This window comes from Orcinus orca, chromosome 12, assembly GCF_937001465.1.
Source record: "Orcinus orca chromosome 12, mOrcOrc1.1, whole genome shotgun sequence".
Classification (NCBI taxonomy): domain Eukaryota; kingdom Metazoa; phylum Chordata; class Mammalia; order Artiodactyla; family Delphinidae; genus Orcinus; species Orcinus orca.
The window spans coordinates 9012938-9039507 of NC_064570.1; the positions used below are offsets into that span (position 1 = coordinate 9012938).

General features: G+C 40.5%; 2 protein-coding genes across 5 annotated transcripts in view; one reads left to right on the top strand and one right to left on the bottom strand.

The window, feature by feature from the left end:
* Positions 1 to 1147: 1147 nt before the first annotated feature.
* On the bottom strand, positions 1148 to 20289 carry GTF2H5 (general transcription factor IIH subunit 5). The gene is made up of 3 exons (XM_033404036.2): positions 20266 to 20289; positions 19393 to 19465; positions 1148 to 1383 (listed from the first exon to the last, which is right to left on the bottom strand). Exons 2-3 carry the CDS (start codon positions 19425 to 19427, stop codon positions 1203 to 1205), a joined length of 216 nt encoding a protein of 71 aa, XP_033259927.1. The 5' UTR covers positions 19428 to 19465; positions 20266 to 20289; the 3' UTR covers positions 1148 to 1202.
* A 173-nt stretch (positions 20290 to 20462) lies between these two features.
* The window catches only part of SERAC1 (serine active site containing 1), an 86354-nt gene continuing 80246 nt past the window's right edge, over positions 20463 to 26570 (top strand). For all 4 annotated transcript variants that reach the window (XM_049695462.1, XM_049695460.1, XM_049695463.1 and 1 more), the window contains exon 1: positions 20463 to 20599. The gene's annotated coding sequence lies outside the window, so the exon portion shown is untranslated. The remainder of the gene's footprint in view (positions 20600 to 26570) is intronic.

A 26570-nucleotide genomic window follows, 5' to 3' on the forward strand; every position in this document is an offset into this window, starting at 1 on the left:
TACTAATAACTCATCAAAATTGTTTGCATTGTTATGTGAAAATCAAAATTGGGTGGCTTGAGTTACATGGGTGGGAACCATGATAAATATACCTATGGAAATTTCCAGCTTTAGGGAACGCATGTGTAAGTAAGTGACTATGGTACACAGATGCTCTGAATAAACACACCATAAGGAGGCAGGTAAAGTGGGTTTGATACGATTCCACTTAACATCATGAAAGTTATCTTTTCTCTTGGAAAATTCCCACCCCATGAACCCATCCTAGTACACTATGTTCAGGAAGGGAAGCAAAGCCCCCATCAGTGTTATTGTTTCTGCCTCGATCAACCATAGAACTAGATGCAACACATCTTAACCTCCCCCAAGACTGACTTTGCTTCTATCTGTTCCTACCTTTCTTTTTTAGACAAATTTAAACAGGGATTCTCATAGGGAATAAGGCCCAAGGAAAACTGACTTCTCAATAAAAGAGCACTTGCCTTGATGGGAAACAACAAAGTCTGAACAAGGAAAGATGAAAGCTGCAAAGCAGCACGTACCTTTCCCATTTGGTTGTTTCTAACCCTCTGTGCTTTTAAAAAACTGTATTTTTAGGGAAATGCAAACTGCAGTTTACGTTCATGTTACAGGGTTCTTTCTCTTCCACATCTTCTTCACCAACAGAGCTGGCTGGCATGCAGATACTATTTGTAAGGTATAAATATTACTAAAGTTCCCACCTTGGCATATTTATCTAAACAGTCTGTCTGTGAAGTTTCTAGTGGAAACAAAACAAACCATACCTACACTACCAAACCCCCAATTACTAATACGAATAAGCAAAGATAAATATCTAGGTGGTATGTAGGTTAGACTGATGATTTAAAAGCATATTCCATTATATTCTTAATGTATTAAATTGGCATTAAGAAGTAGGAAAACCAATTACATTTATATTTTAATAAAGGTTAATAAAAGCCAAATTATAGCCAACTGTTAAAGCATTTTTTTTTTTTTTTTAAATTCTAGGGTACACACACTGAAAAAAACAGAACAAGAAAGTCAGCTCAGGGGCTTTCTTATAAACAAATGATATCACAGTCTTCCCTGTCACATGCTTCCGAGCAATTCTGTAAATCTAATCAGTCACACAAGACATCGAATGGTGAGTCTCTCACATTTGTTACTTTTAATTCCTAAGTGGTTATTATCTAATATTTTCACTTCTGGGTAAGAGAAAAGGCATTTTGGTCCATTAATTCACCTACTCGCTCCTGGAGGACATTAACCAACTCTGCTATTACGAAGATGTGAGTGTCATCAATGTCTTGAATGATGAACTTCTTCCCTAGGGCATTTGACTCATCCAAGTACAGCAGAAATTGCTTCATGGCAGGGTCACTGTCGAGATAAACACATGATGATGAGACACCTTACTGTCAAATTACCAGAGACCTGAACAATTAGAATTGAGCATGGAGAGTTTTAGGATAAGTTTAAAAGTTCTGAACTGTTAACCAATTCCTCACTCCTTCTCTGCCTCAAGTGTTGATGCTTAACAGACACAGTGTTGATGATTAACAGACAGCTTCATTTTAGAACTGTTAGTGCAAGTTTAGAGGAAAGAGGCCAATGATGAGATTTTAAAAGAATAATTTGTCACCGACAAGTGAAAAAGTAAAGCAACGTTCACAGCTTTGTAATAGGGACTCGAAGCACAGCCCTGTTAACTGATTTTAAAAATGCCAACAATAGTCTTTGGCTTGCAGTAAATATTCAACTTTTTTTCCCTTCCTTAAAATTCTGAACCTCCTAACATTCAGAATCTTTAAAGGAAATTCTAACCAAATCTCTTTGAGAACAGTGAGTTCAAAATGAGATCTAAATTCAATTCTATTTATTTGTGGTTTTTAGTTTGGAATGAATAGGACAGCCATAAGGGAAAGAGATAAAATTTCCTAGATTTATAGAAATGAGTCTTTTTAATAAAAACCTGAATTATAACAAAGGCACACTTTAGATCTAATATAATATACAATACTGTGTTCAGCAAAAGATGAATATAAAAATGTCAAGTTGCATACAGATATTTTTAATTCTTAGAGAAAACATAATCTTACACAATCTTTTGGTTTCTTGAGGGATGTCAACATCAATTACAAAGATAATAATTTAATTCAAAAGAGGTCAGTGTAATTTACTGAAAACCATATACATTTTATTTCTTTCAAGTACAAACATAGGTACAAGTGAAGCTAACAAAGTAAAGGATTTATTTCAATAGCTAAATGAGTACGGTTTATGGTATATATTAACTATGAATAAAGTCAAGCCTTCCTGAAAAAACGATTGTCTTAATTACTTTCAACAGCTTACCTTTAAAATAATTTTATTAACAATTTGCTATGCTATAAAATAATGTGAATAAATAAGTAGGTCTGCCCATGTCAGAAATGACACTTTTTTTTTTTTTTTTTTTTGCGGTACGTGGGCCTCTCACTGTTGTGGCCCCTCCCGTTGCGGAGCACAGGCTCCGGACGCGCAGGCTCAGCGGCCATGGCTCACGGGCCCAGCCGCTCCGCGGCACGTGGGATCCTCCCTGACCGGGGCACGAACCCGTGTCCCCTGCATCGGCAGGTGGACTCTCAACCACTGCGCCACCAGGGAAGCCCAGAAGTGACACATTTTAAATTTAGTTTCTAGTATGCTTGTTATCTTAGGTTCAGAAAAGTTAGGTTCTATTGATCCACTTAAGTTTGGCAAAATTCAGTTAAATTCTATAGTTGCAGTATTATAATGACCATACTAATGTGGGAAATTGATTTGTTCAGAAGTGGTAAACTTGCTCTTTTAAGTTTTATTCACTCATTCAATAGATTGAGTACCCATCATGTGCCTGGTGCTATTCTGGTCTGGGGGATTCAGCAGTGAAGAAAATTTACATTCTAGTGGTAACACTATGACAAACACACAGAAAACAAAGGAAGCGAATGAGAAATGGCAGTGACGACAGTGATATGATCTTGCAAGTTTAAGCAGGGGACTCAGGGGAGGCCTAACTGAGCAGGTGATGTCTGAATACACATCAGAAGGAGGTAGTGAGCAAACCATGAAGTGACGTGGGGTAGAACATCCTACGCAGAGTGAACAGCAAGGCCACAGAGCTGGAGAGGGGAAAGTGGAGGGGAGAGCAGTGGGATATGGGTTAGAACTCCATCTTGATTTAACTTACAAAATGACTTTAATTTTAAATGTAAAGATCATACTGGCTGCTGGGTTGAGAAGAGGCTGGTGGGTGGTGGAGGCAATGGTGGAAACAGGGAGACCAATTAGAAGGTGAATGCAGTAATAATGACAAGACACAATGATTTGGACCTAGGTGGTACCAGGGAAGTTGAGCAGTGGCTCAACTCTAGATATACACCAAACGTAAAGCCCACATAACTTGCTGAGACTGGACTTGAGCTTTGAGAGGAATTAAGGATACGCCAAGATTTCTGGTCTGAGCAAATGAAGGGATGGAGTTGTCTTTCACTGAGATGAGGAGGAACACAGAAGAACAGGTGTGTAGTTAAGATCGAGAGTCTGGCTTTAGGCAAGTTACATCTGAGATGCCACCCAAGTGAAGAAGCTGAGCAGGAAGCTGGATATACAATTCTGGATTTCAGCAGTGAAGTCCAGAATGAGGAGTCAGTCAGTCATCAATGTATAGATGGCATTTAAAGCCATGACAAAGGAGTGAGCAGAGCTACAGAGGAGAGTCCAAGGACCAAGCCCTGGATACTCCAATATCAAAAGGTTAGGAAAAAAAGGATGAACCAGCAAATCAGCCTATAAAATGACCACTGAGGTTGGAAGAAAACTTGAAGAGACTGGAAGCTAAGTAAATGAAGGATCTCCAGGAAGAGGAAGAGATCAGCTGGGCCAAATGTTGTTAAGAGGAAGAGCAAGAGAAGGACTGAGAACGGACTACTGGGTTCAGAAAGTTACTGGACTTTCCCAAGAGCAGCTTCAGGACTATGACTACAGAGGACAGGGCCTGACTGGAGTGGTTTTCAGATTGCGAGGAGTGAAATCGGAGAAAGTGACTACATACACATCTGAGAAATCCTGCTACAAAGAGCAGGAAAGTCAAGTGGGAGCTGGAGAGGGATGTGCAAGCAAGAGTTTCTGCCCCACAGGGCCGCCCACCTGGGGAGGGGTAGTGTTACAGCATGTTTGTAGTTCTGCTGGGAATGATCTAGTAGAGAAAGAAAAGTGGATAATGCGGGAGAAAAAGAGGAAAACTGCTGAAAAGGTGTCTTTAAATAGGCCAGGGAGGCTGGGATCCGGTTCCCAAGGAGGGAGGCTGGCTTGGGACAAGAGAATAGACGAGTCACCCACAGTAAGTGTGAGGAAGGGAAGAGTGTATGGGCCCAGGTCCAGGCGATGAAGACTGTGGACGTTCTCTTCTGGTTGCTTCTGTTTTCTCAGAGAAACGAGGAACAAAGAAATCAGCTGAAGTGAGGACAGGGACGTTTTCTGAGCTAAGAGAAGGTGAAGGTATGGAATACCATATTCCACCCGTTCTAAGAAGCACATTCCCCCCACATCTTACCATCTCCAAAATTGGGATGGGTCTTACATTTCATGGCACGTTACAGTACAACTGGCAGTGATTTTTCTTATAGGTACATAAAATACTGCTAAGTTTTAAAACTGATGAAATCTTAATTTGATGAAATCTAACAGCTTTATTAGGAAAGTGGGACAATAAATGGACTAGGAAATTTAGCTGGTTTGCAGGCTAGCATTAAGGCTCACATGAATTTAATAGTCATGAATTTAAAGTGAGACCAATCAGTATGTTTGTATGTTTTTCTCCAGCCATTAGAGTTGTGGAGGTAAAGGTTCAGAATAGGTAGAGAGCCGGATTGAACCCGACCTGGTTGGTGTGACTGAGAGGGGCAGGGAGTTGAGTGTCTTTAAGAGAACGAGTATACTGATGGACCAGGTATGGAGGAAAGTGAGGATGCTGGGATGAGTCAGGATGGAAATGCTGGGAGAATCAACAGACTGCAGGTCTGGTAGAATCAAAGGAATTATAGAGCTAGGGTATTAGAGGGAGTGAACTGGAAAGAGGAGGTAGTGGTCAGTTAGATGCCTAAAATGGAGATTTTGTAGAGATGGCAGTATTGGTAGGGATGTGGGTAGGTGTGACAATGGGAATGAATGACTATGACAGGACAGAGAAAAGCTCATTGGAAGAAAAGGCCAGGGTACTGAAAGGACTATACATACGAAATCGTTAAGAATTTGTGGAGAACTCTTAGAGTGACAAGTAGCCTTCAAAGAATAACTTTCAAGGAAAGACTTGGGTGTTTGTAGATGGTTACAAAGAGGAGGATTAGTGGGTGGTCTTGTCAGATTCAGAACTGGGGGGTTTCTGTGGAAGAGGGAGGGAGGATTTCTGGAAGTGGCAATGAGGAACAAGGTAGATACCCAGCCCACTTCTTGGCCCAGTGGTATAAGAGGTATTAGAGAAAAGTCAACATAGCAGGCTCAGGGGAAAGCTAGGTTTTTATTATGACAACAACAAAAAAGGGGTATTGGGGGAAGATAGAGGGAAAGTTCTGAGAAGAGGCTGAGGATATAAGGGATTCTGCTGCTATCTTACTAGGTTCTAAGGGCAAAGTGGGACATGATGGGGTAGGGGTGAATTTAAAAGTCGATGGAGGGACTTCCCTGGTGGCACAGTGGTTAAGAATCCACCTGCCAGGGACTGCCCTGGTAGTCCAGTGGTTAAGAATCCACCTTCCAAAGCAGGGAACATGGGTTCAATCCCTGGTCGGGGAACTAAGATCCCACATGCCACGAGGCAACTAAGCCCAGGTGCTGCAACTAGAGAGCCCATGCACTGTGGAGCCCGCATGCTGCAACTAAGACTCGATGCAGCCAAAAATAAATAAATAAATAAATACTTTAAAAAAAAAAAAAAAAAGAATCCACCTACCAATGCAGGCGACACGGGTTCAAGCCCTGGTCTGGGAGGATCCCACGTGCCATGGAGCAACTAAGCCCGTGTGCCACAACTACTGAGCCTGTGCTCTACAGCCCGCGATCCATAACTACTGAGTGTGTTGCAACTACTGAAGCCCACATGCCTAGAGCCTGGGTTCCACAACAAGAGAAGCCACTGCAAGGAGAAGCCCACGCCCCACAATGAAGAGTAGCCCCTGCTCACAGCAACTAGAGAAAGTCCACGTGCAGTAACGAAGACCCAATGCAGCCAAGTAAAAGAGTTTAAAGAGCAATTCTAGAAAGAATCTGGGGGCAATGAAGCAGGCTGAACAGGGTTCTTTCAGATATTACAGAACTGAAAATGGGGAGGCCCATAGGACAGGGAAACAAAGCTTCAGCGTCTTTAAAACTATCGTTTTCCTGCTCAAACAGGTTCTTTTGAACAGGTTCCTGCTCTCAAAGGTTTCTTTTTGAAACCTCAGTTGTTTCCCTATATTGCTCCGTGTCTCTACAAATAAAAGGGGGTTGGGTGGGACAGGGGTGGAGAATAAAAGGAGAGCAATTTAACAGTAGACAGGTGTGGCGGACAGAAAAAACCCCTCTGCTTTAGTGCTCTACAACCACGCTGCTTCCTCCCTTCCCTGCAAGGAGGGACTTGCCTTTGACTCTCGTGTGGTGCCCACTTTACCCTCACAACCTTTATTGTGCTGCACTGTCTTAGACCCCACAAGAATTTCAATACTTTCTACAAAAATCACACACTCAGAGAGGTTGCTTAGAAACATATACTTTAGGTGACAGGACAAATGATAGTTTTTTTGTTAACCCTTTAATATAAATTTTGGGTTTAAATGGAACAATAATGACAAAAAACAAGGACATTATAAAATCTGCTGTCCAAATGTGATATATTATCTTGTTACTGTTTGAGTGCAGTGTGTTCACAGATGACACCAATTTACTCTAGTAATTGGCTGCTACTAGGAGGTATTAGAGATAGCAAGGGTTAAGTGGTTATAAAGACTTTTATCTCCAGCAACTCTCTAAATAAAATAAATTTACATACTTTCAATTAAGTAAAAGCTGAACAACTGAAGCCAAGAAGTGCCAGGGGACTCACACCTGTGCTTTTAACCAACAGGTCAGTGCTTTCAAAATTTTTACCATTTGCATCTACCCTTGCCATTTTAGCCATCTCTTGTAACATCTGCACTACATATTACTCAATTTTTTTCTTTAAATTGCCTTTAAATTAACTTTTCACCTTAACTTCATCTGGTACAAAATCACCAGTCATCTTGATGTTAATTTTATTTTTTTCTCAGATAAATTAAGATGGTCAAAGAAAAAGTATTTCTGTGTTCTATTGCTGCAAAATCTGTGCTACTCCAAATCATCAGGTACACAAACTGTACTCCTTATACCTGAGGAAACACTGCTAACACCAATGAGATGAGAACGTAGAAAACGGTCCATGACACACTGAAATAACTGCTTCTAATATCAATTGCTTCAATTAAAGTTTTTGAAAGCAGATGGAAAGCAGTCAATTTGAGAATGAATTCTCAAGCATGTATTTGAAATATAATCTGTAATGATTCAAAAAGACACTCAAAGTTTAAGGGGCACTTTGCTAGCATATGTTGAGGGCCTAGAATATCTTGCCTGAATACAGGACTATTCTACATGGGAGTTTCTCTGGGAGAACCTGCTGGCAGCAAAAAAACCAAAACCAAGTGCCCATGGACATACTTGGTTAAAGTCCTGGGATCAGGGCTAGAGAGCAACAAAAAAATGTCTCTGTCCTGGAAACGTAAAGGGGAGGTATTATCAACCCCCTCCTAAAGAAACTTAGTATAGAACTAGGGCGCCTGCCGGCCGCTGGTGGGGGACTCTGACCCCCAAGGAGACAGGAGGAATCCCAGAGTGAACCGGTAGAACGTAGGGGGACCGAGGTGGGGAGGAAAAGTGGAGGCCAGACAAGATCAGGGCCCCTGAGGCCGGGGAGATCAGGAGAGGCAGGAGGGAGGGACTCTCCAGGAAAAGCGGGAGAGGAGCTGAGGGCAATCGCCTGGCCCACTCAAGCCGGAGATCCTGCTGAGCTCCCAAACCACTTTCCCCCCTACCAAAGCCCCATCCAGGCCATGTGGGTCCTGGGGGCATAGGAGGGAGGCTGGGGAGATCAGAAGTGGCAAGCAGAAGAGGCCATCCAGGAGGAGTGGGAGAGGAATGGAGGGTGACTGCCCTGCCCACTGGGCCCTGGGGAGCCTGCTGAGCTCCCAGGCTGGTCCCCTGCGATCCAAAGCCCCCTCCAGGCTGCGTGGGTGCTTGGAGGCATAGGAGGGAGGCCAGGGAGATCAGAAGAGGCAGGCAGGAGGGGCCCTGCAGGAGGAGTGTGAGAGGAGCAGAGGGCATTTGCCCTGCCCACTCAGGCCCAGGGAGCCTGCTGAGCTCCCAGGTGAGGTCCCCTGCCCTCTAAAACCAGGGATGGGAGGCACGCCTGGAGCCCTTCTGTTCCTTGAGCCTAAGCCCCACCCCCCCACAGTCCCCAGAGCCTTTTCCAGCCCTGTGGGTCCTGAGCATTGGCCCTGCCCACCACCCAAACCTCGCCCTTGCTTACGCCCCGCTCTCCACATCCAAGGCCTTCCCCCCTCCCTTTTTTCTTTTCCCTCCTCCTCTTTTTACTATTGTGGTACTGATGTACCTTCTGGTTGTTGGTTCTCTATGTTTTTATTTTTACGTTCTTTTTAACATATCTGTTAGTTTCCTAGTCTAATTTTATTTTTTCTTTGTTATTGTTCTCGCTCTCTCTTTTTTTTTGCCACCCACGTGGTTTGCGGGATCTTGATTTGCGCGCCTGGGGTCAGGCGGAAGCTCCTGCAGTGGGAGCGCCGAGTCCGAACCAGTGGACTAACAGAGAAACTCAGACCCCAGGGAATATTCATAGGAGTGAGGTCTCATGAATATTCATCAGATGAGGTCCTCATCTCAGCACCAAGACCCAGCTCTACCCAACAGCCTACAAACTCCATTGTTGGATACCTCAGGCCAAACGATCAGTGAAACAGGAAAACAATCCCACTAATTTAAAAAAAAAAAAAAAAAAGGAGACAGCAAAAAAATATGTCACAGATGAAGAAGCAAGGTAAAAACCTATAAGGCCAAATAAATGAAGAGGAACTAGGCAGTCTACCTGAAAAAGAATTCAGAGTAATGAAGTAAAGATGATCCAGAATCTCGGAAATAGAATGGAGGCACGGATTGAGAAAATACAAGAAATGTTTAACAAAGACCTAGAAGAACTAAAGAACAAACGAACAGAGATGAACAACACAAAAACTGAAATGAAAAATACACTAGAAGGAATCAATAACAGAATAACGGAGGCAAAAGAATGAACAAGTGAGCTGGAAGACAAAATGGTAGAAATAACTGCCCAGGAGCAGAATAAAGAAAAAAGAATGCGAAGAATTGAAGACAATCTCAGAGACCTCTGGGACAACACTAAACGCAACAACATTCAAATTATAGGGGTCCCAGAGAAGAAGAGAACAAGAAAGGGTCTGAGAAAATATTTGAAGAGATTATACTGGAAAAGTTCCCTAACATGGGAAAGGAAATAATCACCCAAGTCCAGGAGGCACAGAGAGTCCCATACAGTATAAACCCTAGGAAAAATACACCAAGACACGTATTAATCAAACTAACAAAAATTACATTCAAAGGAAAAAATATTAAAAGCAGCAAGGGAAAACCAAAAAATTACATACAAAGGAATCCTTATAAGGTTATCAGCTGATTTTTCAGTGGAAACTCTGCAGGCCAGAAGGTAGTGGCAGGATATACTTAAAGTGATGAAAGAGAAAAACCTACAACCAAGATCACTCTACCCAGCAAGGATCTCATTCAGATTCAGTGGAGAAATCGAAAGCTCTTCAGCCAAACCAAAGCTAAGAGAATTCAGCACCACCAAACCAGCTTTACAACAAATGCTAAAGAAACTTCTCTAAGCAGGAAACACAAGAGAAGAAAAAGACCCACAAAAACAAACATAAAACAATTAAGAAAATGGTAACAGGAACATGTATATCGATAATAACCTTGAATGTAAAGACATTAAATGACCCAACCTAAAGACACAGACTGGCTGAATGGATACAAAACCAAGACCCATATATATGCTGTCTACAAGAGACCCACTTCAGACCTAGGGACACATACAGACTGAAAGTGAAGGGATGGAAAAAGATATTCCATGAAAAAGGAAATCAAAAGAAAGCTGGAGTAGCAATACTCGTATCAGAAAAAATAGACTTTACAATAAAGAGTGTTACAAGAGATAAGGAGGGAGACTACATAATGATCAAAGGATCAATCCAAGAAGAAGATATAACAATTATAAATGTTTATGCACCCAACATAGGAGCACCTCAATACATAAGGTCATGAAAGGAGAAATCAACAGTAACACAATCATAGTAGGGGACTTTAACACCCCACTTACACCAATGGACAGATCATCCAAACAGAAAATAAAAAAGGAAACACAAGCTTTAAATGACACAATAGACCAGATAGATCTAATTGATATTTATAGAACATTCCACCCAAAAGTGCCAGAATACACTTTCTTCTCAAGTGCACAAGGAACATTCTCCAGAATAGATCACATCTTGGGTCACAAATCAAGCCTCGGAAAATTTAAGAAAATTGAAATTGTATCAAGCACCTTTTCTGACCACAACGCCATGAGATTGGAAATCAATTACAGGAAAAAAAAACCTGTAAAAAACACAAATACATGGAGGCTAAACGCTACTAAATAAATAATAGATCACTGAAGAAATCAAAGAAGAAATAAAAAATACATAGAAACAAATGACAACAAAAACAGGACGACCCAAAACCTATGGGACTCAGAAAAAGCCGTTCTAAGACGGAAGTTTACAGCAATTCAATCTCACCTTAAGAAACAAGAAAAAAATCTCAAATAAACAATCTAACCCTACACTTAAAACAACTAGAGGAAGAAGAACAAAGAAAACCCAAAGTCAGTAGAAGGAAAGAAATCATAAAGATCAGAGCAGAAATAAATGATACAGAAACGAAGAAAACAATAGCAAAGACAAAAAAAACTAAAAGCTGGTTCTTTGAGAAGATAAACAAAATTGATAAACCCTTAGCCAGACTCATCAAGAAAAAAGGGAGAGGATGCAAATCAATAAAATTAGAAACGAAAAAGGAGAAATCACAACTGACACTGCAGAAATACAAAGGATTATAAGAGGCTTCTACAAACAACTATATGCCGATAAAATGGACAACCACAAAGAAATGGACAAATTCTTGGAAAGGTACAATTTTCCAAGACTGAACCAGGAAGATTTAGAAAATATAAACAGACCTACCACAAGTAATGAAATTGAAACTGTAATTAAAAATCTTCCAACAAACAAAAGTCCAGGACCAGATGGCTTCACAGGCGAATTCTATCAAACATTTAGAAAAGAGCTAACATTGATACTTCTCAAACTCTTTCAAAAAAATGCAGAGGGAGAAACACTCCCAAATTCATTCAACAAAGCCAGCATCACCCTGATACCAAATTAGACACAAATCAATCAATGTGATGCACCACATTAACAAATTAAGGAATAAAAACTATATGATCATCTCAATAGATGCAGGAAAAGCTTTTGACAAAATTCAACACCCATTTATGATAAAAACTCTCCAGAAAATGGGCATAGAGGGAAACTACCTCAACATAATAAAGGCCATATATGACAAACCCACAGCAAGCAACATACTCAATGGTGAAAAACTGAAAGCATTTCCACTAGGATCAGGAACAAGAGAATGATGTCCACTCTTGCCACTCTTATTCAACATAGTTTTGGAAGTCCTAGCCACAGTAATCAGAGAAGGAAAAGAAATAAAAGGAATCCAAATTGGAAAAGAAGAAGTAAAACTGTCACTATTTGCCAATGACATGATACTATAAATAGAAAATCCTAAAGATGCCATCAGAAAACTACTAGAACTAATCAACAAATTTGGTAAGGTTGCAGGATACAAAATTAATGCACAGAAATCTCTGGCATTCCTATACACCACCAACAAAAAATCAGAAAGAGAAATTAAGGAAATACTCCCATTTACCATTGCAACAAAAAGAATAAAATACCTAGGAATAAACCTGCCTAAGGAGGCAAAGACTTGTACTCAGAAAACTATAAAACACTGATGAAAGAAATCAAACATGACATAAACAGATGGAGAAATATACCATGTTCTTGTATTGGAAGAATCAATATTGTGAAAGTGACTATCCTACCCAAAGCAACCTTCAGATTCAATGCAATCCCTATCAAACTATCAATGGCATTCTTCACAGAATTAGAACAAAAAATCTTACAATTCGTATGGAAACACAAAAGACCCCGAATAGCCAAAGCACTCTTGAGAAAGAAAAACGGAGTTGGAGGAATCAGCCTCCCTGACTTCAAACTGTACCACAAAGCTACAGTAATCAAGACAGTATGGTACTGGCACAAAGACAGAAATATAGATCAATGGTACAGGAAAGAATGCCCAGAGATAAACCCATGCACATATGGGCACCTAATTTTCAACAAGGGAGGCAGGAACATACAATGGAGAAAAGACAGCCTCTTCAAAAAGTGGTGCTGGGAAAACTGCACAGCTACATGTAAAAGAATGAAATCAGAACATTACCTAACACCATACACAAAAATAAACTCAAAATGGATTAAAGACTTAAACATAAGACCAGACAGCATAAAACTTTTAGAGGAAATCAGGAAAAACACTCTTTGACATAAACCACAGCAAGATCTTTTTTGACCCACCACCTAGAGTAACAGAAATAAACAAATGGGACTTAATTAAACTTAAAAGCTTTTGCACAGCAAAGGAAACCATAAACAAGACAAAAAGACAAACCTCAGAATGGGAGAAAATATTTGCAAATGAAGCAACTGACAAAGGATTAATCTCCAAAATTTACAAACAGCTCATGGAGCTCAATATCAAAAAAAAAACAATACAGTTAAAAAATGGGCGGAAGACCTAAATAGACATTTTACCAAGGAAGACATGCAGATGGCCAAGAGGCACATGAAAAGATGCTCAATGTCAAAAATTATTAGAGAAATGCAAATCAAAACTACAATGAGGTATCACCTCACGCTGGTCTGAATGGCCATTATCAAAAAATCTAGAAACAATAAATGCTGGAAAGGGTGTGGTGAAAAGGGAACCCTCCTGCACTGTTGGTAAAAAACTAAAAATAGAACTACCATATGACCCAGCAATCCCACTACTGGGCATATACCCTGAGGAAACTATAATTCAAAAAGAGACATGCACCACAATGTTCACTGCAGCACTATTTACAATAGTCAGGACATGGAACCAACCTAAATGTCCACTGACAGATGAATGGATAAAGATGTGGCACATATATACAATGGAATATTACTCAGCCATAAAAAGAAAAGAAACTGAGTTATTTGTAGTGAGCTGGATGGACCTAGAGTCTGTCATACAGAGTGAAGTAAGTCAGAAAGAGAAAAACAAATACTGCATGCTAACGCATATATGTGGGATCTCAGAAAAAAAAAATGGTACTGATGAACCTAGTTGCAGGGCAGGAATAAAGAGGTAGATATAGAGAATGGACTTGATGACATGGGGTGGGAGGGCGAAGTGAGAGTAGCATCAACATATGTACACTACCGAATGTAAAATAGTTGGCTGGTGGGAAGCAGCAGCATAGCACAGGGAGATCAGCTCGGTGCTTTGCGATGACCTAGAGGGGTGGGATAGGGAGCATGGGAGGGAGGCTCACGAGGCAGGGGATATGGGGACATGTGTATGCATATGGCTGATTCGCTTTGCTGTGCAACAGAAACTAACATGGTATTGTGAAGCAATTATACTCCAATAAAGATCTAGTGAAAAAAATAAAAAAAGAACCTTGGTATAGCTCCTATAAAATATGATTGTTAAAAAAAGTATTATACCATGAGAGGCCTATTAGAATGATGCAGTTAGCTATGAAAGAGACCATAAAATTAATCGGTCAGTTGGATAAAGTTGTCAATACTGTCTATCCAATCAGAATGATAATCTTGTCTTAGTCAATAATAAACTATCCTTCCTGATAGTAATTAGTTAACAGATATAATTACTTTAAAAATTTACAAGTATTTCTCCATAAATACTGTTATGTCCTGATAGTGGAATGTTTTAGAAAATTGTTACTGAATGTGAAAATGCCTTTGTTCATATCACGTAAAATATTTTCAAATATTTTAATAGCTATATTGTTTGACGATAAAAATGTCACAACACTTTGTTTAATTAGAATAATCAACTACCTACAATTTTATCTGCAGCTTGGATCACTTCCTTAAGATAAACATCTAGAAATGGAATTATTGTGTTAAAGCATATAAAAACTCAAAAGACCTATCACAAATTACTTTCTAGATCAGTTGCTTCTTTTTTGTGTGTGTGTGGTACGCGGACCTCTCACTGTTGTGGCCTCCCCGTTGCAGAGCACAGGCTCTGGACGCGCAGGCTCAGCGGCCATGGCTCACGGACCCAGCAGCTCCGCGGCATGTGGGATCTTCCCGGACCGGGGCACGAACCCGTGTCCCCTGCATCGGCAGGCGGACTCTCAACCACTGCGCCACCAGGGAAGCCCTAGATCAGTTGCTTCTTAAGACTGCACTTCCATCATCCATGTCAGCAGCTTGGTGAGAGCCTGCTTTTTAAAAGCTACGGACTGGAAGATAACAGTCACCTCATTTAAAAGCTACTCTGGTTGGGGGTGGGGAAGGATAAATTAGAAAGCTGGGATTAACATATACACACTACTATATACAAAATACTGAATAGATAATCAACAAGGACCTACTGTATAGCACAGGGAACTCTACTCAATACTCTGTAATAACCTATATGGGAAAAGAATCGGAAAAAGAATAGATACATGTATAACTAAATCACTTTACTGTACCCCTGAAACTAATACATTGTAAATCAACTATTTTATATACAATAAAAATTTAAAAAGTAAAAAATAAAAGCTACTCTGATGTAACTTGCCAAAAAGGAGCCCTAGTGTATGCACCTTTTCTGTACTGAAACTTGAATTCAATTTATCAAGAACCTCTTCTTATCCACTCTGCTTCTCACTGTGGTACTAGAGCTCTAACTAATAACCTGGAATTTAGGGTGAGATTACACTCCTTGGTTCAATTTTATTAACAAAATTCTTTCAGTAAAAAATATTTACTAAGCACCTCTATATGTATCTCAGGCACTGTTCTGGGTGCCCAAGAAACTTCAGTGAATGCAGCCCTGCAAAGAATAAGAAGCAAAGGCTCACAAAAGATATATAAATGCTGTTAAAGAACAGGACAACAGTTAGACTGGTTTTGCCTTAGTTCTTACTTGCTTTTCATATACAGTAGAGGTTTGGAAGCCAAACCCATAAGGACAAGACTGGTCTAATAATACCTGTTTCTCCAGATTCTTTGCTGTTGTGCTATAAACTGGCTGGAATTTGCAGCTGTACAACAAATCTTCCTGGCTGAAGCACTTGCCAAACCAACTGTGATAAATGTCACACCAGAGGTCTGCTCTAGCACCTGGAATTGGACGCAGACATTTGTTGAGCATATGCTACTTGCTTCGGTAACTGCTATGGTTGGCTAGACTCGGGAAAACACTTGGTGTGAGGCTGGCAGTCGATAGTGGTGGATCCCAACAAAGAGGAAGTTTTCAACAATCTCATTTTGACATAAAAATACAAAAAACTGGGCTTCCCTGGTGGCGCAGTGGTTGAGAGTCCGCCTGCCGACGCAGGGGACACGGGTTCGTGCCCCGGTCCGGGAAGATCCCACGTGCCGCGGAGCGGCTGGGCCCGTGGACCATGGCCACTGAGCCTGCGCGTCCAGAGCCTGTGCTCCGCAACGGGAGAGACCACAACAGTGAGAGGCCCGCGTACTGCAAAAAAAAAAACACAAAAAACCCCCCAAAAAACTTTAGTTTGTGGTATTTGATAAGCCTTGGGAGGAGAGAACCTTATTATAGCCAAGTACTTTGATTTTTCAATTCACTGATAGTTGGGCCTAAATGGCCAACATTATACTCTGGTTTATTTGTTTTAATGTAGATCTGCATTCCAATACACCTAAATGCTTCATATAATCTATGGATATTATGAGATAAGAACTGACTTATGCTGATACTGTATTATTAACAATCTTCTCTTTGGAATCAAATATAGACATGAGGGAAATTGAAGGACTTTAGTTACCAGCATCCCAACATGTGCACCTACACATGAAGGAGGACCCACAGGCCCTGGCCATGCCCTTTATGAATCTATTATTGCTTAGGCCTGGAGTCTTCTTGGAAGATCTGTATCTTTGGGAAGACAGTTACCCTTTTGAAAAGTTGTGCAGGCTACATTTTAGACTTCACTTTGAAGGGAAAAAATAGTTTTGCAAGGATAGTATCCATATGCAAAATAAAATTTAAGTACACTGTAGTCTTGCTGCAAAACCATTCTCCATAGGGGAACTGATTATCAAACTTAAGCTGATTAAGTGCTTTTCAAACTTAAAACGCACTGTGTCAAGATCCTTTTTTATGCACAATTCTGATTTAGTAGATATGGGGTGAGGTCTGAAAATTTTCATTTCTAACAAGCTCCAGATGCTGCTGCTGCTGCTAGTCTGGAGAATACATGGAAAAGCAAGTTGTTCAGCACCCAGGCAGAATTCAGAGGCTGGTAACAAGCAAACTAGCAGAGAGCTTGCCGGATCAGGAAAGAAAACTAAACCTCAGCTCCTCTTACAAATCTGTACTCTTTGTTCTTACGGCTAAACTGAAAGTCTACCACCGAAATTTTGAGTTTCCCAAAGTTTTGCTCCTTAAAATGCAGCCTAGCATTATTAAAAAAATATATATAGGTGTAATACAATCCCAACCATCATTCCAAAAGGATTATTTTGGAACTAGACTAAATTATTCCAAGGATATTCTCAAATAGGTAACAATGACAAAGAAAAAAATGGATGTGGGATGGGATTAGGGAGAGTAGCAAGGGGAGTGAAACTCTGTGATAAAGGAGTCATCACACATCATTAGAGAAGGAAATAAATGGTGTTGGACAATTATTCAGCTATTTGACCAAAAAAAAAAGGCAGCTAATTTAGATCTTCACCTCATAATATGCCCCTCCTCTCAATAAATTCTAGATGAATGAAACTCAAAATATCAATGAAAATAAAAATATGAAAACCCTAGGACAGAGGTGAATATTGATCAAATCCAGAATGAAGATTAACTTTAGAAAAATCAGAAGAAACAAAAGGGAAAAAACTGATAGCCGACACTGTGTGTGTGTGTATCCTCTGTGTTAAAAATAATGTTAAAAGACCAACCGGAGGCTTCCCTGGTAGCACAATGGTTAAGAATCCGCCTGCTAATGCAGGAGACACGTGTTTCAGTCCTGGTCCGGGAAGATCCCACATGCTGCGGAGTAGCTAAGTCCGTGCTCCACAACTGCCACAACTACTGAGCCTGCGCTCTAGAGCCCGCGAGCCACACCTACTGAAGCCCGCATGCCTAGAGCCCGCGCTCCACAACAAGAGAAGCCACCGCAACGAAGAGTAGCCCCCGCTCGCCACAATTAGAGAAAGCCCGCGCACAGCAACAAAGACCCGACTTGACCAAAAATAAGTAAATAAATAAATAAAATAATTTAAAAAAGACCAACCAGGAAAATGTTTCTATTAATTATGACGAAGTAATAAGAAAAATAAAATACAAAAATTAGCTTAGAAGTGTTTTCCAAAAGACAACAGCACAGCATGCTTAGAATTTCTGGGATCTCAATCCGCCTCTTGGCTTTCCCAAGTGAACACCTCTCTCCTCTCTAGCGGTTTATTTTTATCAACATACATTGTAGTCTCTCACTTTAAAACAATGAAAATAACAAGAACCAGAGTTCCTTAACATATCCTTCTTCAGCTACCGACCCACTTCTTTATTCCTTTGCTCATTATCACAACAAAACTCCTCCACCTGGTCTCTACTTCCCTGCCCCCCTTTCCCTTTCCAAAGTACTCCAATCTGGCATCTATCCCACCTCTCCATGAAAAAGCTCTCATAAAAAACCGATGACCTCCAGTGTGTCTTCATCTTACCCCACCTCTCATCAGCACTTGACACAGCCAACTCGCTTTCATCAACCATTCCCTTGGTTTCCCTCCTACTTCACTGGCTTCACTGACAATACAATTTATTGTATTGTCTTTTTTCATACTAGAGCTTCAAAATCCAATGTGTATTTTAGTACCTGGCGAAATACTTTGGGTATAGAGTTAAGAAATTAATTTCACCTGTTTCATTTTACCTTTTAGTGTGGCTACTAGAAAATTTAAGACTACATACGTGGCTCACATTATATTTCTACTGGACAGTGCTACTCTAAATGCCAGAGATCCCCAGGGTTTGGTCTTGCTCCTCCCCCAGCCTTGCCATCACAGAAACAGTACGGTCATCCACATATGGCTCACATTAGAGGCAGAGAAATGTAGACAGTAGTAATTTCAAACAATGGGAGTGTCCACTGGGCAGGACTCCCAGATGAGACAGAATTGTTTGGTGGGGCAAACAAACAAGTGGAGACTGAGCAAGACTGGTCCAACAGTTCAGATTTTCAGACTAGGGATAATTAAGCCCTACATTAGCTTTGAGGAGCTCAACTCTACCCATAGTTTCTAGTTTCTCCTTTGGAATGTGTGCCTAGTTTAAGAAACCTTCAACTCGCTCTCTTGTTTTTTTCTCTTTTTTAAAGACCAAAGTTTGTGTGACTTAGGCAGACCCTAAAATTCTAGTCAATCCCTGACGATTTGAGAATACAAGCACTGTTCCCCTAAAGAGGGTTAATGTAACAAACATGCTACCGCTGACCAAAACTTCTTGGAAATAATGCCAATTGCATCTATTCAACAGAAACATTGAAATCTGGCACCAGGAAGAAACTTAGCAACGAAATCTGTCCCATTTGATGAACCGGGAAACTGGGAGATTGGGATTGACATATATACACTAATATGTATAAAATGGATAACTAATAAGAACCTGCTGTATAAAAAAATAAATAAAATTCTAAAAATCCAAAAAAACCCACCATCTGTCCCACTTGTTATTAAGTAAGAAAAATGCAGTTGAGAAAGCTGAAAAACTTGATTCATTCAAATCTTAAGAACAAAAGAAAAAAATGGACTTTGGAAGGGATACACATACAAATCAAGAATCAATGTGCAGATTTAAAATTTGTTAAGTATCAAAACTACTAACCATTCTATAAGCACTCCTTTCAAGACGTTGACCATCTTTTCCAAGTCAGAAGGTGCAGATGACCTTAAAAATGCTAATAAAAGGATAAGGTGACAAAACACAAAAGCATCAACTTCAATATCCTTTGGTGATTTACTTCTGAAAAGAGGCAAAAAATTAAATGCCAAGACTAAACATATAAGTCTATGAAAGACATAAAGCTAACATTAGGAAAACATACAGATATTCTGATCTTTTAGCAAAATTAAAATGAGTCTATTTGGAATATTAACAACGCATAAATCTTACTTGCAAAAAATTCTGCCCGCTGTCAAACCTAATGAAAGCATGGGCCCTAACTCCACAGCAGTGTGCCCAATCCAGGTCTAAAACATGTCCACTAATCAAAAGATTTCTTTTCCTACTCAGGAGTATGATAAAAGGTAATATCCTTGGAGACAGGAATCACAGGATGGTAGCTCTGAAAGGGGACCTAAAAATTACATGGTGAGTCCGACCACCTCGTTTTGTAGACGAAAAGGAGCGAAAGATTAAGCCGCAGCTCCCGACCAAAAAAAAAAAAAAAAAAGTACAATCCATGTCTCCAGATCTTGTGTTCCTCTGCCAAACAAAATATGTTCCCCAATGATGTGCGCTTGAAGGAAAAGAAAACACTCAGCGCACGCGAAGTTAACCCTTCTTAAATTTCTACACTTGGGTACCGGGCAGTGCCTCCCCGAAGGAAATCCACCGTTCAATTCCCGCGGGGCAGCCGCCCGGCCTCGTCAGAAAGGGCCCAGAAAGGGGGCAGAACACCGCCCTATACCCCCGCACCTGAAAGACAGGCTTCTGGGACTTTCCCCCTCCTCCTCTTTTTCTTTGAGACCCCTCTACCTTCCAGGCACCCCACTCTCCCCTCTTGCGCCAAGAGCCAAAGCCACGAACCTCCGCCCACAGATGCAGCAGCACTTCAGCGTCGCCGACAGAGTGCGCTTGCGCCGATTACGTCATCGCGACAGCGACGGGCTCGTGGGTGGAGCACGCCGGCGGGAGGCGGGGCGCGGGCTCGGCTGAGGGGGCGGGGCGGCGTGCGGTGAGGGCGGGGTCACGTGCAGCCAGCCGCTGGTTGGGGACGCGCGCGGGCAGGGAGCGGCGGAGAGTGGTGGTCTCCCTGCCGACCAGGTCCCGGGTGAACAGCTCGGGGCTGGCTGAGTCCGCGTGCCGGCAGGTAGGAAGGGAAGGCTGGGCTCGTGGGGGCGGGCTGGGGCCCTGGCGAAGCCGGGCACGGCGGGGAGTGGGGAGGGCGGCGACGGGGCGCGGCCCCTGACTGACCCGCTGACCCGCCGCTGGGCGTGAGGTGAGGGCCTCTCTCGCAGCCTCGGCAGCCCTACTCTTCTTTCCCGGTTGCCACTCTTCTCTAGTTACAATCCAAGGCCTAAAGAGCACCTGCCGGTACCATTAGCCCGGGCGCGGTGGTCACGGCAAGACGATGAAAATGAGGAGGAAACAGTCTCCTCGTTTAAATCCGAACCTTTCAGAAGGCAGCGTCTAGCTGGGACCCGAGAGGTTGAATAGACTGAATGCTGATAGGTCCTCCAAGCCCGGTAATTGTCATATTAAAGTGAAAGACCCAGAGTAAAGTAAAATTACTCTCTTCCCCAAATTCGGATCTGTGGTCTAATAGAGCGGTCTCTTTCTCCAATTGGCTTTACCAATGGAGAAATGAGGTTCTTGCTTTCTGTTCCTTAGATGAAATTGTACTTCTCTAATTGTGTGTTCATGTGATTTACGAACCTAGCTCTTCCATTTATTTCCCTCTTCCTGTGCTTCAAATCTTTCCCGTCCGGTTGGTTTCCATGTTGTTGTGCATGCTCGCTCCCTCTCTCTTTAATCTGACCCAGGTATAGTTCTTCTCAAGTATATTTTCTTTTTTTCCTTCTTGAATGCATTCTCCTCCTTGACGGTCTCATCACTTCCATCACATCAAACCTCCATTCTTGTGCTCCAGGTGCTGGCCTGATGCCTGCACATTAATGACCTGTGAGAACTCTAAACACCGCCTCTCAAACTGAACTAGTTCTCACTCCACCCTCACTTCAAAATCTGCTTTTCTTTCTGTATTTTTCCAAATCATCCAGATTTAAGACCTCATTTATTTATTCAGCAGAGATTTTGCACAATTATGTATTGCACAGACCCTATTCTATACAATGGTGAACAAGCAACTAATTATAGTGGGGGAGAGGGACACTAAAAATCAGTTAACAAGAAGGGGTAACTGATGTGAAGTTATAAAGAATGACTGGGAGGGCTTCTTTGGTTAGGAGGTCATCAGAAATGGCCTTCAGTTCAAGCAGATTTCTGAGTAAAACAGTAACTTCTACACACCAGCAATAACTAACTAGGAATTTTAATAATAAAAAAGATACTATTCATAACTGTATTAAAAACTGAAGGTATCTGGAAATAAATCAGACTAAAGCTGCATAGTCCTTTAAGGAGAAAATTATAATGCTCTACTGAAACACATAAAAGAAGACCCAGGTAAATGGAGAGATATACCATATTCAGGGATAGGAAGACTCAGTATCATAAAGATGTCAGTTTTCTCCAATTCTACAGATTCACTGCAATTCCAATTAAAATTGCTGTATAGTTTTTCATGGAACTTGACATGCTGAACCTAACATGTATATGAAAAGGCAAAGCACCCAGAATTGCTAACTCAATTTTGAAGAAAAATAAAGTCTCTTCCTCCCAGATATCAAAACAATATAAAGCCGTGATAATTGAGACTACTGTCTTAATTACTGGTATTGGTTTAGGGACAGGTTAGTAGACTCATGGAACAGAATAGAGAGCTTAGAAACACGTCCGCATACATATGGAAGCTAAGTATAAGGTTAGCTTTGGTAAGCTTTGGTATTACAAAAGCACAGAGTATTCAATAAATGATGCTGAGATATGTGATATCCACATAGATTGAAGACAAATTAGATTCCTACTTCACACCATTCACAATAGTAATTTCCAAATGGATTGAAGACCTAAGTGTGAAAGACACACATGAAAAATATTTAGAAAAAAAAAGGAAATATAGGAGGCTATGTTGTCTCTAGGAAAGATTTCTTTTTTGTTTGTTTTATTTGGGTTAAATACATGTAACATAAGATTTACCATTTTAGCCACTTTTAGGTGTACAGTTCAGTGATATTCATGTTATCATGCAACCATTACTACTACCTATCTCCAGAACTTTTTCATCTCTCTGGGAAGGATTTTTTAAGCTACAAAAGCACCGTTGAGGATGCCATTGCAAATGAGAGATGATGGTGACTTGCACTAGAGTAGTAACAGTGAGGATGGAAAAAAGTGGCAGGATTTGGGTTATATTTTGATGGCAGAGAACAAGAATTGTGCATGGTTTGGATACGAGGTGAGGAGAAAACAAGGAATCAAGGCCAACATATGTGTTTTTTGCTTGAGCTCTGAGGTAGATCTTTCACCATTTATCATAAAAAACCATTTACTATTTGTTTGGTGCTGATGAGGAGAATGAGAGGAGGAAGAGTTCAGGGAGAAAAAATAAAGAATTCTGTTTTGGACAGTTAAGTTTGAAAGGCCTGTTTTACATCCAAGTGGAAATGTTCCAGTAGCTGTTGGATACATGAGTCTGGAAAGATTGTGGCTGAAGGTACCACTTTGGGATCACTAGCATATAGATATTTAAAACTGTGATGTGTTAGAATTGGATTTGGTTTCATTACATAGAAAATATAATAATGGCTTAAATATGCATATGATTCTATAGGTAGGCAGGCCACGGGTGGTATGGCAGCAGCTCTGTGATCATCAGGGATTCAGATTCCTCTGTCTTGCTGTTCTGCCATCCTTAGCATACTACCTCATGATTGAGATGACTGCTTTAATTCCAAATGCCACCTGCTCATAGCAAGAGGGAAGCTTGATGGAAAGGCACATACTTTTCTCTTTAAGGACACTTCTCAGGTGTTGCATATGACACATCCATTTAACAACCCATTAACCAGTTCTTAGTGACACACTAACAAGAAGGAAAGATAGGTGATGTAGTCTTTATTCAGCTGTGTGCCCAGTGTTTTATAGAGTTACACATGTATCTGCACTATGAACCAGCAATTCCACTCCTAGATATTTACCCAAGAGAAATGAAAATATATGTCTACAAAATGACTTGTATCAGACCGCTTGTGGTAGGCAGAATACTGGCGCCCCAAAGATGTCCATTCCCAAATCCCTGGAACCTGTGAATATGTTACATTACAAGGAAAAGGGGACTTTGCAGATGGACTTAAGGTTACAGATTTTAGGGTAGGGAGATTATTTTAGATGTTCTAGGAGAGGCTAATGTAATCACACAGACCCTTTAAAGTGGAAGAGGAAAGCAGAAGAGTCAGAGATGTGGCAATGTGAGAAGGATAAGCTGTTGCTGGTTCTCAGATGTAAGGGGCTACCTGCAAAGACTAGAGGGAAGGCTCTGAGAGTGAAGGGTGGCACTCAGACAACAACTAGCAAGGAAACAAGGACCTCAGTCCTGCAGCTGCAAAGAACTGAATTCTGCCAACAGCCTGAATGAGCCTGGAAGTGCAGTCTCCCTCAGAGCTTTCAATAAGTGATACAGCCCAGCTAACACCTTGGTTTCAGCCTATGAGTCTTAGATAAATTTAATCTAAACTGGTGTCTAGGAATCTGCGTTTTAATAATCTGCAGATAATTTTAGGGTGACATTTAGAGAAACACTGGTTTATATGCTGATCTTCAATAACTTCATCCAAAACTATGGTTTCAATTAATAATATGTGCCAATGACATAAATCTATAATAGATGACATAAATCTATATCTATAGTGTAGACCTCTCTGCCGAGCCCACATAGCTTAATGGACATCTTTCATGAATATTTTACAAGAACCTTCATCTCAGCATGTTGAAATTGGGAATTTCCCTCAAATCCATTTCTCTTCTTGTATTTTTCTATTTTGGTAAATGTTATCCCTTATATACTAACTAATCCAAACCAGAAACTGAGAATCATAATTGCCTCTTCCCTTTTACCCATTCCTCTCCATCTCTCACCCAGTTGTTTATCAGATTCTTTTCTCTTATTATCTCCTTAAGTCTGTTTTTTCTTGATTATTCTCAGAGCCATTGCCTTAATTCAAGTACATGTTTCTCCTTGATTATTGTTAAAAGCCTCCCCGGTTCTCCCCGTCTCTACTTTAGCTCTCCTCCAACCTATTTTCAATCTTGTCAAGTTTTCTAAAAAAAGTTTTTTAATCTTATTATTCTCTTTCTTAAAGTTAATCTCCCGTCAGCTTCCATAACTCAGGGTAAGCTTCATACTCCTTAATTTAGCTAAAAAGGACTTTCATGATTGACTGGCCCCTGCCTTCAACACTCCTCTGTTAGTAATCAACAAAATGACTTGACATAAAATCAGTAAGAAAGAAAACACCTGAAAAGCACCATCAACTAATAGTCATTTGTAGGTCCCTCTACCCAGCAACAACAGAATATACATTCTTTTCAAGCGAGTATGGAATATTCATCGAGAGAGACCATATTCTGTATCATAAAGCAAGCCAAGATTTAAAAGAATTGAAAGTATACAAAGCCTGTTCTCCAACCACAATGGAATTAAACTAAAAATCAATAACAAAGATACCTGGAAATTCCCAAATATTTGGATATTAAGATACTTCTAAATATCCCATGGGTCAAAGAGGAACTCACAGTGCAATTAGAAAATATTTTTAATTGAATGAAAGAAAAAAAACAGCATATCAAAATGTGAAGGATGCAGTCAAATCAATACTTAGAGGGAAATTTTTGGCATTAAATATTTACATTAGGAAAACGGAAATTTTAGATTAGTGATCTAAGCTTCAGTTTTAAGAAGCTTGAGAAAAAAGAGCTATTTAAAATCAAAATAAGCACAAGGCAGAGACTATTAAGAGCACAAAGTAATGAAACTGATAATGGAAAAACAGGAGAGTAATTCAATGAAACTAAAACCTGGGTCTTTGAAAATATCAATGAAATTGAGAAATCTCTAGCTAGACTGCCAGAAAAAAAAGAGAGAAGAGACACGGATGTAGAGAACAAATGTATGGATACCAAGGGGGTGAAAGCAGAGGGGTTGGGGAGGTGGTGGGATGAATTGGGAGATATTGGGATTGATATATATACACTAATATATATAAAATAGATGACTAATAAGAACCTGCTGTATAGCACAGGGAACTCTACTTCGCTGTACAGTAGAAACTAACACAACATTGTAAAACAACTATACCCCAATTAAAAAAAAAAAAAGAAAATGGTGAGAAAAATAAGACACAAATTGTCAAAACTCAGGAATGAAAGAGAACATGTCACTTTAGACCCTAAGACCTTAAAAAGATAATGTGGGAATCCTACTTAAAACTTTTTAAGGAAGAAAGAATACAGTTCTACATAAACTGTTCCAGAACATAAAAGAAGATGGAACACTTGCCTCCTTATTTTATGAGACCAGCAATACCTTGATGTGAAAACCAAAGACATCACAAGAAAACTAGATATTAGTATCTCTTGTGAACATAGACACAAAAAATATTAACAAAATACTAGCAGGGGCTTCCCTAGTGGCACAGTGGTTAAGAATCCGCCTGCCAATGCAGGTGACATGGGTTTGAGCCCTGGTCTGGGAAGATTCCACATGCCGTGGAGCAACTAAGCCTGTGTGCCCCAACTACTGAGCCTGTGCTCTGGAGCCTGCGAGCCACAAGTACTGAAGCCTGCGTGCCTAGAGCCCATGCTCCGCAACAAGAGAAGCCACCGCAATGAGAAGACTGCGTACCACATGAAGAGTAGCCCCTGCTCACCGCAACTAGAGGAAGTCCGTGCACAGCAACAAAGACCCAATGTAGCCAAAAATTAAAAAAAAAAAAAATTAGCAAATCCAAAACAATATTTAAAAAGGATATTGTATCGTGACTTAGGTTTATTCTGGGAATATTAATTGGGGAAATGTATTATATTAACAGACTACAGAAACATCATATGTTCACCTTAATTAATGCACAAAATGCTTCTGACAAAATTCAGCAATTCGGGAATAGAAGGGAATGTCCTCAAAGAGAAAAAGGACAGCTACAAAGAGTCTACAGCTAACATCA